This window comes from Spea bombifrons, chromosome 4 (assembly GCF_027358695.1).
Source record: "Spea bombifrons isolate aSpeBom1 chromosome 4, aSpeBom1.2.pri, whole genome shotgun sequence".
Lineage (NCBI taxonomy): Eukaryota > Metazoa > Chordata > Amphibia > Anura > Pelobatidae > Spea > Spea bombifrons.
In genome coordinates, this window is record NC_071090.1 from 100,998,285 (window position 1) to 101,008,998 (window position 10,714).

General features: G+C 43.6%; 2 protein-coding genes across 2 annotated transcripts; one reads left to right on the forward strand and one right to left on the reverse strand.

The window, feature by feature from the left end:
* Window positions 1-403: 403 nt before the first annotated feature.
* Window positions 404-3,508, reverse strand: PBDC1 (polysaccharide biosynthesis domain containing 1). The gene is made up of 6 exons (XM_053465534.1): window positions 3,385-3,508; window positions 2,748-2,813; window positions 2,170-2,229; window positions 1,905-2,045; window positions 1,570-1,681; window positions 404-765 (listed from the first exon to the last, which is right to left on the reverse strand). The coding sequence occupies exons 1-6, from the start codon at window positions 3,442-3,444 to the stop codon at window positions 671-673; spliced, it is 534 nt and encodes a 177-aa protein (XP_053321509.1). The 5' UTR covers window positions 3,445-3,508; the 3' UTR covers window positions 404-670.
* Window positions 3,509-5,674: 2,166 nt separating this feature from the next.
* NPM2 (nucleophosmin/nucleoplasmin 2) lies at window positions 5,675-8,458 on the forward strand. The gene is made up of 9 exons (XM_053465533.1): window positions 5,675-5,732; window positions 6,104-6,189; window positions 6,859-6,978; window positions 7,055-7,148; window positions 7,458-7,597; window positions 7,716-7,741; window positions 7,841-7,871; window positions 7,986-8,041; window positions 8,211-8,458. Exons 1-8 carry the CDS (start codon window positions 5,675-5,677, stop codon window positions 8,028-8,030), a joined length of 600 nt encoding a protein of 199 aa, XP_053321508.1. The 3' UTR covers window positions 8,031-8,041; window positions 8,211-8,458.
* Window positions 8,459-10,714: the final 2,256 nt, after the last annotated feature.

Genomic DNA, 10,714 nt, shown 5'->3' on the forward strand with positions numbered 1-10,714 from the left:
CAGAAGCAAGTGTATTTGGTAGTTTGCGTGCTCATAAACCCAGCCCAGCAGCCGGCCGCGTCACAAGGGCGAAGAACGACCACGCTGTTACCCACCGATCATTACGCTAACCCCTTACAGGATTACCCCCGACCTTCCGGTTGCAGCCGGCACAAAAACACCTTGGGGGAATCTCCATCTATTTGTTTTGAATAAAGTCCATCAGGCCTGAATACACCGAGACCGTCCCATAATACGTACGGTATACCCTCCAGCCCCAAAGAGGACCACCCTCCACCAGCACGTAGAGGAAACATTAACACACACATAAAGTAAGTGGAAAAGTTGGCGCCTCCGCCTTCTATACGGTGGAAACCCTTTCCCAGTTTGGGATTACAGTGACGGTTTACATACATGACGAGGCGGCCCTACCACTAAAGGCGTGTTTTATTGAAAACAAATACTTTAGAGGGCTCTCTGAATAAGTCCATAAGCGGCTTTGTGATTCTGCCGCCATCGCGGCTGCAAATTGTTAAAAGCTTGTAAGTGAGGCATAGAAGGAGATGAGGGGGACACCACCGCGGATTCGCCGTTAGCAGGAAGCCATCACCGTTCCCAAGCGTTTTTTAAGCTGCCACCCTGCATGACCCCGTTTGTCTCCATCCGTTGGGTTATCCGGCTTCCACTTTCATTATTTGCCCTCTGCGGCTCTGCGCTGAAAGACTTTATCGTTACATCCTTCCCGGTTCCGTGCGATTTCAATAGCAAAAAACTGGATTCGGGTCGCTATAAAATAAAACAACAAGGCCTTATTACACTTCCCACAGTAAGCAATAACCAGCAGAGCCTAAAACACCAGCCCTAATTCCACCGCAACGCAAGGCTGTGATTCGGGGGGGGGGCACTGCAGAAAATACAAAATCGCGAAAAACGAGCGTTCTGAAATAAACAGATCCATGCCCCGCAGCAGCAATTACAACGGACCTTAAACCCTCGCTGCCTAATGAGACCCTGCATGCCTAAACCGTACCATTATCACTGAATAGACGACATCTCAACCAGTATAAAGGGAAACGTTATGGTAATCGACTGCCACTTCATGGTAAAAAAAATGTTTCTCTTAACACTTATAACATCATTTCAGTAAAACTTTAATGAATGGATATAGAAAATATCCAAGCCGCACACCACACACGTGTGAACCATCCCACACACGTGTGAACCATCCCACACACGTGTGAACCATCCCACACACGTGTGAACCATCCCACACGGACAGGGATGGATCCAACCAATATGTTACACCGTATGGATTCGCCCACCGGGCTTTATTGCAGGGGCTGAAAAATGGTATTTCCTATAACCTTTAACTAAAGTGTTACTGAAATTATGTTTTTTAAGCCCCAACCCCTCAGTGCTTGGAAGGATCTAAGTATATATTTATATACTCGTCTCTCTTCTTCTAATAATTGGGCTCCATGCGCTCCCTTTCCCACCACCCCCCAATGGCTAAGGAGACCGAAATTATACCCTGACCGCCGTTTAGCGACGTGTTTCTCATGCAAACATCTGGCCGGGTGTATCACTCACAGAAGATGGTGTTCTCCTCTGTATAGTCGCAGCTGCTGTCCAGTCTCAACAAGGTCCCGTAGTTAAAGTCCTCTACCAGCTTCTCAAACTTCATGCAAAAGGGTCGCCATCTCTTCGAGACAGAAAACAACGCGGCAGCGCGTTACAGATACAAGTCATAGAAACAAAACGCTAAATTAGACAACCGGGAGCAACGGCGATAATAAATAGTATTTCGGTTTAGGGGGATTTCCCAGCATAGCTGTAAAAACGCCATCATACAATGGGGGTCTATGTAAGGAGGAGATGTATACATTAAAGATGTACGGGACCAAGGAGGCTTTCAGCGGCCTCACCTCTTTGGCTTCTGCAGACTTCAGCTCCTCCGCGTCTATCTTGTCGATACGAAGGTCTGGAAAGTCTTCTCTAAACGTTTTGTAAATCAGGTCATCCGTCTTGGTCAGCTTTAGGATACGGGGATCCACCGAGGAGATCAGCTAATGGAGGAGGGACGTCAGTGGAGTTCAGTTATCACACATATTTATATATATACATATTTTTTTATTATTTATTTAGGAGGAGTAGAGGGGTTAACAGATCTCACCTCTTAGACATACTTACATTAAAATATACCTCTGCGTGTTGATAGGCCTTCATTGCCCAAATCATCTCCACATTGGGCTATAAAAAAAAATAAAGAATTTTTGCATTGGAGTTTTTTTATTTTTATATTTCCTATAATACCACTACGGCCAAAATACTGAATTACCACTTTCTCTCGACTTACTGGTTTGCAATTTTACAAACAATGTATATTTTTAGGTTCCTATATTCATGATATCTACATAATAGTCATATACATGTCAGAGAAGATGTCTAGGCTTTAACCTAATCATTTAAAATAATGAAGTGCTTTAATTAGCAGTCATCTGAAATATAATTAAGCATATGCGATATATGTATATATATATATATATATATATAAATAAATACAGGTTATTTTTATTATGGATTTATAGAACACCATCATATTCCACAGCCCCGCTGCTTAGTTATCGCCTTATTGCGTACCATAGCGTTATGACGGCTCACTGTGGTCTTGTTGCCATAGCAACCGAGTACCATTTTCAAACTTTCCAACAGCGTTACTATTTATCCACAACACCCAATTCTTAAAAGTTGCAAACGGTTGTACTTACATCATTTCCGTAAGCCTCCGCCGGTAAGGACAACGCTTGAGCCACGGATAGAGCTTCGGCGGCCCCCTGGAACAGAAAGGTCACGGACTGAGATATGGAATATTCTATAATTTCTGTATTTTTTAGCTTTGTTTCCTCGCTGCTGGTATTTTAGAAGCAGAATATTCGAAGTAACCCCTTAGATACTGGAAATAAATTACATGAAAGCAGTATATTACCCGGGAGTGTTTACGGGCAATTTATTGATGTTTTAAATGAAAGTATGACATTTTTATCCTACTGCGATCTTTGGACAAACTCACTGAAGGGCATAAATAATAAAGCAAGACCCTAAATAAATTGGTTAAAGCAAGAAAAGTAAACAATTTAATATTTAATAACATAAGAAAATCTGTATTTACCCCAAAATGAAGTAAAACAAGTAAGCCACGTGTTTTATGGGCATTCATACACACAGAGTAATACCAGCAGCACACCTTCCTGAACACCCTGCCACATGGCAAACGGAGCCCGCGGTGCATTAACCCCGCCCGGTCACCCCGTCAGAGGGGTAAATACAGGAAAACATGGCAAACGCCCGAAAATGTCCATAACCATATTAAGCATTCAATGCCACCCACGCTTTATGCCCACTTACCAGGGACCCCAGGCCTCCCATCGCTTCACCAGGCGCCGCCATTGTGTTCACCTTTGACATCTGACCTCCCACCTATGAAAATCCTATGACTTCTTGAGCCAATGAATCCTGCTCCGCCATCTTTACTGTCCCGCCCATTGGGATTCTGGGTAACGTTTCCCTCTGGTTGATGGGTGGAGTCGTGAGTCATGTAGCCAATGAATGATATGGTTCTACGTAAAGGCCGAGAGACAGTTACCATGGAAACCAGGTTGTTGCAGGTGGAATATAATGTGTTAGGAGAATTAATAAGGTCGCAGCATTACTTGTCTGACCCGAAACACATAGCTAAGAGTCTTATGGCTTCAAATCTTCGGAGAGCTTCTAGTTCCAATAGCACCCGAAATTATAAAAAATATTCTTTAGGGCTTTTGGGGTAGGACAGTAACATTAAGCGTGGTTGCTATGGTGATAAGACCACTTTAACCGCTGCTAGCTCTTATTATGGCGACCTTATGAGAAAAAAAGGTTTACTTGTAAATAAAACTATTTTTTCATATTTAATAAAAACTATGATTGAGAAAATGCATTCTTTGTTTTTCATCTCCATTTACTTGCCAACCTGCCCCCAGTTATGCACATCTGTCCCCAGATTTGCCTTATACCCCCCCCATACCACTCTGTCTCCCTGATATACATTTTAACCCCCTATTTGCCACTCCCCCGGAGCTTCTATGAATGAGCACCGGAAGGTCATGCTGGTGCTCCGTCATAGAAGCCCTGGCAGAATTGGAGGTTGCAGACGCCCACCGGCTGTTGGAGAGGAGGATCCAAGTCCCTGCAGCGCTGCGGGGGATCTGGATCGTAGTCTTGTAGTCAGACATCTATTTGAGGTCTGATTAGAAGATGACTTCGAATATAAGATGATGGTTATTTTCCAGAGCATTTGCTCTGAACAAAACCTTGTCTTATAATCAAGCAAATACAGTAATATCACCCAAATGAATGATGGGAAACCCTGAATGGCCCAAAGGGCATGGATATATTAAGCTGCTTTGTTGCCGTACCAGCAGAAAAATCTCCTAATTAATTAAAATATTAAGAACCCAAGCACAAAACGCATTGGCTATTAAGTTGTGCCTTTGCTTTACATAAGGGCACCGCTGGGTCCCATCCTTAAAGTGGATACACCTGTGTAAGAATATTATATATATTATTATACATATAAATCCTTAGTATATATATATATATATATATAAATATATATATATATAAATACGTAGTTTGCATACCATAGGGCAGCTATCTTAACTTTCTTTTCTCAGGATCTTTCATGGGATTATTCCTCCCCAGTACACCATCTCTCAACTATTGTTATTGATTGGTTCAGGCAGCCTTTGTAATATTGGGTGCAGAGAAGCGAAGAAATGAATTAGATAATGCTGGTTTTGCCACAGGCTGCCGCCAGTCTCAGCTTCCATGGGATGGACTTTTAAACCAATTATCTCCAATTATACTTATCGACAAATAATTCGAGTGACATGTTTAGTGAACGTGCGCAGATTTTTATGCTTCACTCCTTTAAACCGGGACAGGAGGACACACGATTTATATCGTAGCATAGGTTAACCCCCGGCATATTTTTGGGGCTAATCAATATATAATCCTATACCTCTCCGCACCAGGGATCAGTGTGTAGCCTGTGAATCTTCCCTATAGGTTAGGTGACCTTATGTTCTTTTACCTGGGTTATTAGAAATACATGGTACAGATCAGAAATTAAATAAGAATATGGGGTAACTTAGAGGTTAAAGGCTTCCCAAACAGCTTGATTCGGCCCGCGGGGACGGCCACACACCTTTACGTTAAACGCTAATCAGCCTCATGTGGTTCTTCACCTTTATAAAGCAGCCTTCACCTGCCTCCTTCTCCTGTGATCTGACAGCTTGGGTGGTGTGTAGTCAGCGGCCCTGTGAGAGAGGGTCTGTGTTAATAGTGTGATGATATATAATATGTGACATATATAATATGTTATCCAGAAAATAGGTGTTTTAGTCTCTGCCCTCATTGCTTTGGTTTGAGAGCGTTAGATATTTAATGGTCGGTTAATGAGCTTGATCTGGGTAGATGTCTTAATGCTAGTGCATGTTAATTATTGTATTTGCTTTATATAGCGCTGTCATATTCTGCAGTGCTGTACAATGGGTATACCTGGCCCGCTGGTCGGTGAATGTGGATGGGTTATTAGATGCGATCGGTCTTGTTCCTTATCCTTTGTTCTCTTGTCTCATGCAGAGTGTGATCTGTTAACATGGCTTCTACTGTCAGTAACACCAGCAAGCTTGAGAAACCCGTGTCTCTTATATGGGGTAAGAGGGGCGATTATAGGCTTTTATTTCTGAAAAGGAAATATGGCGTTGCTTGTCTTGAGCTTTTGGTGTCCACTTGAGTCGCTCATGTACAAAACTGTTATTTCATGGTAGGGTGGAAATGTTTGTGGGGCAAACTTCATTTGGTTATGTCCCTGCGGTCAGTGGCTTGAGCCTCAGTGGTCTTGGTTACCCCTTATCTGTGGCTGTGGAACCTTGTGAGGAAACCATAGCTCTTTCTAACACTGACGTTACACAATCATGGGTGCCCTCCCTGCCAGGTGTATAATACTGGGCGCTGCCACAAAACATGCGCGGGGGGGGTCTGTGTAGTCTGTACCGGCCGGGTAACCTCTGCCCTTATTCTACAGGGTGTGAGCTGAGTGACCAGAATAAAACATTTGTGTTTAAAGTGTCAGACGAAGACAAGTGTGAACACCAGCTGGCTCTGAGAACGGTTAGTCCCTCGTTTGTACGTCGAGTCATAGAGAATGAGGTCCTGCAAGAAACTATTAGTTTAAAATGAAAACGGAAGGGAAATCTGCTAGTGGAGGGGCCGATAATAGTGGCTTGTTTTTTTTCTTTGTTTTTAAACCCGCTCCTTTTAACAAGGGTTAAAGGGGAAGTCACACCACATTTCATTTAGGTTAAAGGAGGCGTTATAGCCATTTACGTGTTCTAGGTCTGTTATTTTAGCCCAGACAAAACACCTTGACTCCTTCTCATGCTGTCTCTGGGAAAACAATAGAACTGCTTAGTCTTAATTACCCAACCGGACACTCTGGCTATTGAAAGTCTATGGAGGGGTGGATTTCATTGGCACTGCCATAAAGAATCGGCTCAGTGGTGTTTGAGCCGGGAAAGTCACCCACAAAATGACCGACAAAAACTGCGGCCTCCGGGTCTGCGGATAAAGGGGGTTTATTGGAACAAAAAAACACATTTATGACCGCCTATGATACTGTATCTTTTTTAAGGTGAAAAACTTCCATTCTCCATACAGCTTCTCCTTAAGACCGAGGAACACCTTGGGAAAAACCTCTTATGACTATGTGCGGGGTATCCTTGCATATCCTTTTCATGCCAGGTTTTATCTATATTTTATGATGGGGCTTTTATACACCAGGTCTGTCTAGGCGAAAAAGCCAAGGATGAATTTCACATTGTAGAGATAGTGCCAGAGGAGGAGGGGGCTGATGCAAAACCAGTACCGATTGCCACCCTAAAACCTTCTATTCTGCCCATGGTAAGTACTCGGTCCCATTAATCTGGATTGCTACGCTGGCCGGTGGCACGACGGATAAATGTCCTTCTTTTCGCAGGCTACTATGGTTGGCCTGGAACTTACTCCCCCAATCACGTTCCGGTTAAAAGCCGGGTCTGGCCCAGTTTTTATCAGTGGTCAACACATCGCATGTAAGTACATTGTCTGTGGACACGTAACTTTATTTTTTACTATTGCTTTAAAATGAGGTTTCCAGAATATTGTTGGAACAAATCTAGGTTTTACATGGTGATCGCAGAGAGCTGCCTATTTGTATATTCGAATATTCGAAAAGAATCGAATGGGCGATATAAAACTGAGCCAATCGCTGTGGCCTACGAACGTCTATGCACTAAAGTGTAAATTAGCATAGTCATAAAGAATTGGCTCAGTGTGGTGTACAAGCATCGGAAGTCACTTAATACTCAACCTTTTCCATGGGATTTCCCTTTAACTTAAAGTGGAAGAAGATTACTCTTGGGCAGAAGAAGAGGGAGAAGAAGAGGAAGAGGGCGAGGAGGAGGAAGTGGAAGAAGACCCGGAATCTCCTCCCAAAGCCGTGAAAAGACCGGCTGCCACAAAGAAAGGAGCCCAGGCGAAGGTACAAGTACCAGTTGACCAAAATTCCTTCTCCGTATGTAGAGCTTGCTGCATGGAATGGTCCAGTCAACGCTGGCCCCAGGTTTAGCTTTTGGGTAACTGTTGTCTTTTTGTCCTAGAAGAAGAAAATGGATAAAGAGGAAGAGTAAGTGTCTTTCCTTGTTCACAAATGCATGAGATTTTAGGCCAACCCCTATTTCCTAATGTTTTTTTCCCCCCTTCTCTTCCCACCCTATTGTCCCAGGAGCTCTGAAGAAGAGAGTCCAGCTAAAAAGGTACATTCATTCCGTCCGTCCATGCATTAAATCTGGTTTTGACCTAACTTCTGAACACAGTCCAAATGGGACATAAAGGTTTTGCAGTCAGTGTAATTATTTGTTTCTGTTTAGGGCAAAGGTGCTGGAAGAGGCAGGAAGCCAGCTGCTAAGAAATGAAGATGTGTAAGGTAAATGCCCCCTCACCCCTTCCTCCATACCTGTCAAAGTCCTGTAAACACTAAAAGCCATAATGGCTACAACTACAGTTGTATTCTGTAGTCCTATTCTTACCGCTAACCTAAGGTTTCCGTAGACCTCCTAATATATACAATATTTAACTTGCATGTCTCTCTGCAGGTCCAGCTTTTCCTGGTCTCCCACCTCATCCCTGCTTTCAACTTTGTCTACCTGATGGTCACTACCACCAGTCGCTTAAACTTACCAGTGTGCAAACCTTGCGCTACAATCATCTGGACACATGGGGCGGAGAGACATGACTCTTACCTTGGTACTGTTTCAACAGAGGCAGTATTATCAGTGGACAACCTGAACGAGCTATGTTTGCATTCTCTAATGCTCGATACTCTAATGGACTAAACGTATTGCCATCTGTTTCATGCTCTACAGAATAAAAGTTCTTGTTTCTATGGGAATGATTTAGTGCTTTGGGGTTTTTTCCTCTTCTGTCTTGACGTTGGCCCATCTTTGTTTTTCTGTATTAAGATGTGTGTGAGAGCACAGCTTCTACCAGAAACCACAGCATGCCACAGGCTAGTGCCATACCATCACACAACTCATGCTAAAAGGTAACAATTGTATCCATTCCTGATCCATGGAACGATGGGGATGCAACATCTAGTGGTTATATTGTCAGTAGGATAGTATTGGTGTGTGTGTAGAGCACCTGAGTTGGACTGTAAATATAGCACATAAGTCAATATGTAGCTTTTGTCCAGGAGCTGATCTGCCAGCACACAGTGGATTTAAATAGTATTAAGACAAAGATTGTTTGGAAACGAAGAAGCAATTCATCAGCAGGTTAAGCAACAAAGGGGGCAAATTTAAAATTGTTGGAGATACTATAAAAGAACACTGGAGGTTCTGGTAGCCCTCACCTTCAAAAGTTGTCTCTAAGCCTATTATGTACTAGTTGTGTTGAATTATGAAGGCCACATTAACCTAAGGAATGTTTGGGCTCCCAACAGGTGACACAGTGCTTCCTACAATCCAAACGGATACATTAGAGCCAAATCTAAAGGTGACAAAGCTCATTTCCCTTGGGTTCGAGTGCTGATAACAATGTCCTTACGCCAGTTCAGGGTCGATTTTAGGGTGCTACATTTCAGCACTTCTATCTAATCACTCAACCTCCAACGCCTGCTTTTTGGACACTCTTCCATTATGACCTGTTCCCATTTATGGTGCAACATACCTGGCCATACGTGCCTCAACACCAGCTCCTTCTGTATTAAATACGTGGTCTCTCTTCAGACCAAGTTTTTCGTTGGCAAGACTCATCTATAGACAAACGGCTGCAGCGTATACTTGACCTCAGTGTATGCCTCTCCTGGGTGTGGATTTTTTCCACGCTACATCGGTTTTACGTTAACATTTTTTTCCCTGTAATTTCTAAACAGGTGACCTTGCAAGGTCTGCGGTTTCAGATTTTCTGGGGGAAAAGAAACTCGTACTCAAGCAAATACGGTACATTACTTGCTCGCCATTCCATATGTTTGTTATAAAGGCATCTCGTTGCACTTCTAAGGTGGCTTCAGAAGCTGCTCCTTGAGCCCAGGACAGGAACCGGGTCCCCTGTATACACAGAGTTGAAGTACGGCGCTAATGGGAAAATAGCGATTATAGCAAATTACCCCAAACATCAGACAGAACCGTTGTTGAGGTAAAACTTGAGGCCGACTTATATCCATATGCAGATCTTGATTAAGAGCATAATTAAGGCAGCAATACCCGAACGACACAAAGGCGTTGCAATCCTGGGGTAGCGATGGATAGCTTGGGGTCCCAGTCAAAAAAAACTCCCTGATTTGTGAGCTGGACCCTGAACCACAGCGGTGAAAAGGTCCCCTTGTGCAGTCCGAGGTCTAGCCAGGCGAAAGTTCAACGACCGCGGTTACCGAACCCTGGTCTCCAGATGACATGAAGAAAACCAGGGTTCCCAAGTGGGCTCTCTCTCGGGAACCAGCACAGGCTGTGCGCCATCGTGAGTCTCGCATATCCCCAGAACAGCGGACTAACAGGACTACAGCCATTTAGCAATCGTGCCCAGGTTTCAGTGGGCATTCCTGCGGGGCCCGGCCGCTAAACAGTCCCCGGAAATCGCAGCTGGGACCCGGTCAGGTGATAGAGCTGGGGTAACACGGAACAACCAGGGATGTGTAGGACATAGTGACATGCGCTTGACTGTAAAATATACCTAATGAACAGGGATCACTGACTCCAAGTGAAAAATGGCAGGCAAGGATAGGAAAATCTAACTCCTAACGTGGCAATTCCAATTCTGTGTAGCGTATCATATCTAATAGCACATATGTGTATGTATGTATATATATATATATATATATATATACTGTATATAACGTTAGCTGTTGGGGACTGCAGCCGGTACACGGTATCACAATTCATTAAATAAGAGGTCTGTGTCTCCGTTTATAGGACGGATCAGGAGAATATCCCATTTATACAATACAGCTGATGTGTACAGAGTCAGGTTAATCTCCCCCCCTCCCGTTAGCTTTCCCGTTCTCTCTCTGGTATTTGCTGACTTTGTACATCGTAACCTCCAAACACTGTTTGCTGCTATTTCACCAGAAACGTAGAAGGGCCATTTTCGGTTGTTTCGT

Coding starts and splice junctions, on each gene's coding strand:
- PBDC1 (XM_053465534.1), bottom strand. CDS start 3,444: ATGTCAAAGGTGAACACAATGGCGGCGCCTGGTGAAGCGATGGGAGGC. Junction 1,682..1,904: donor AGTCTGCAGAAGCCAAAGAG/GTGAGGCCGCTG, acceptor TCTGTCTCGAAG/AGATGGCGACCCTTTTGCAT. Junction 766..1,569: donor AGAGGAGAACACCATCTTCT/GTGAGTGATACA, acceptor TTTATTTTATAG/CGACCCGAATCCAGTTTTTT.
- NPM2 (XM_053465533.1), top strand. CDS start 5,675: ATGGCTTCTACTGTCAGTAACACCAGCAAGCTTGAGAAACCCGTGTCT. Junction 5,733..6,103: donor ACCCGTGTCTCTTATATGGG/GTAAGAGGGGCG, acceptor CTTATTCTACAG/GGTGTGAGCTGAGTGACCAG. Junction 7,149..7,457: donor CAGTGGTCAACACATCGCAT/GTAAGTACATTG, acceptor TTTAACTTAAAG/TGGAAGAAGATTACTCTTGG.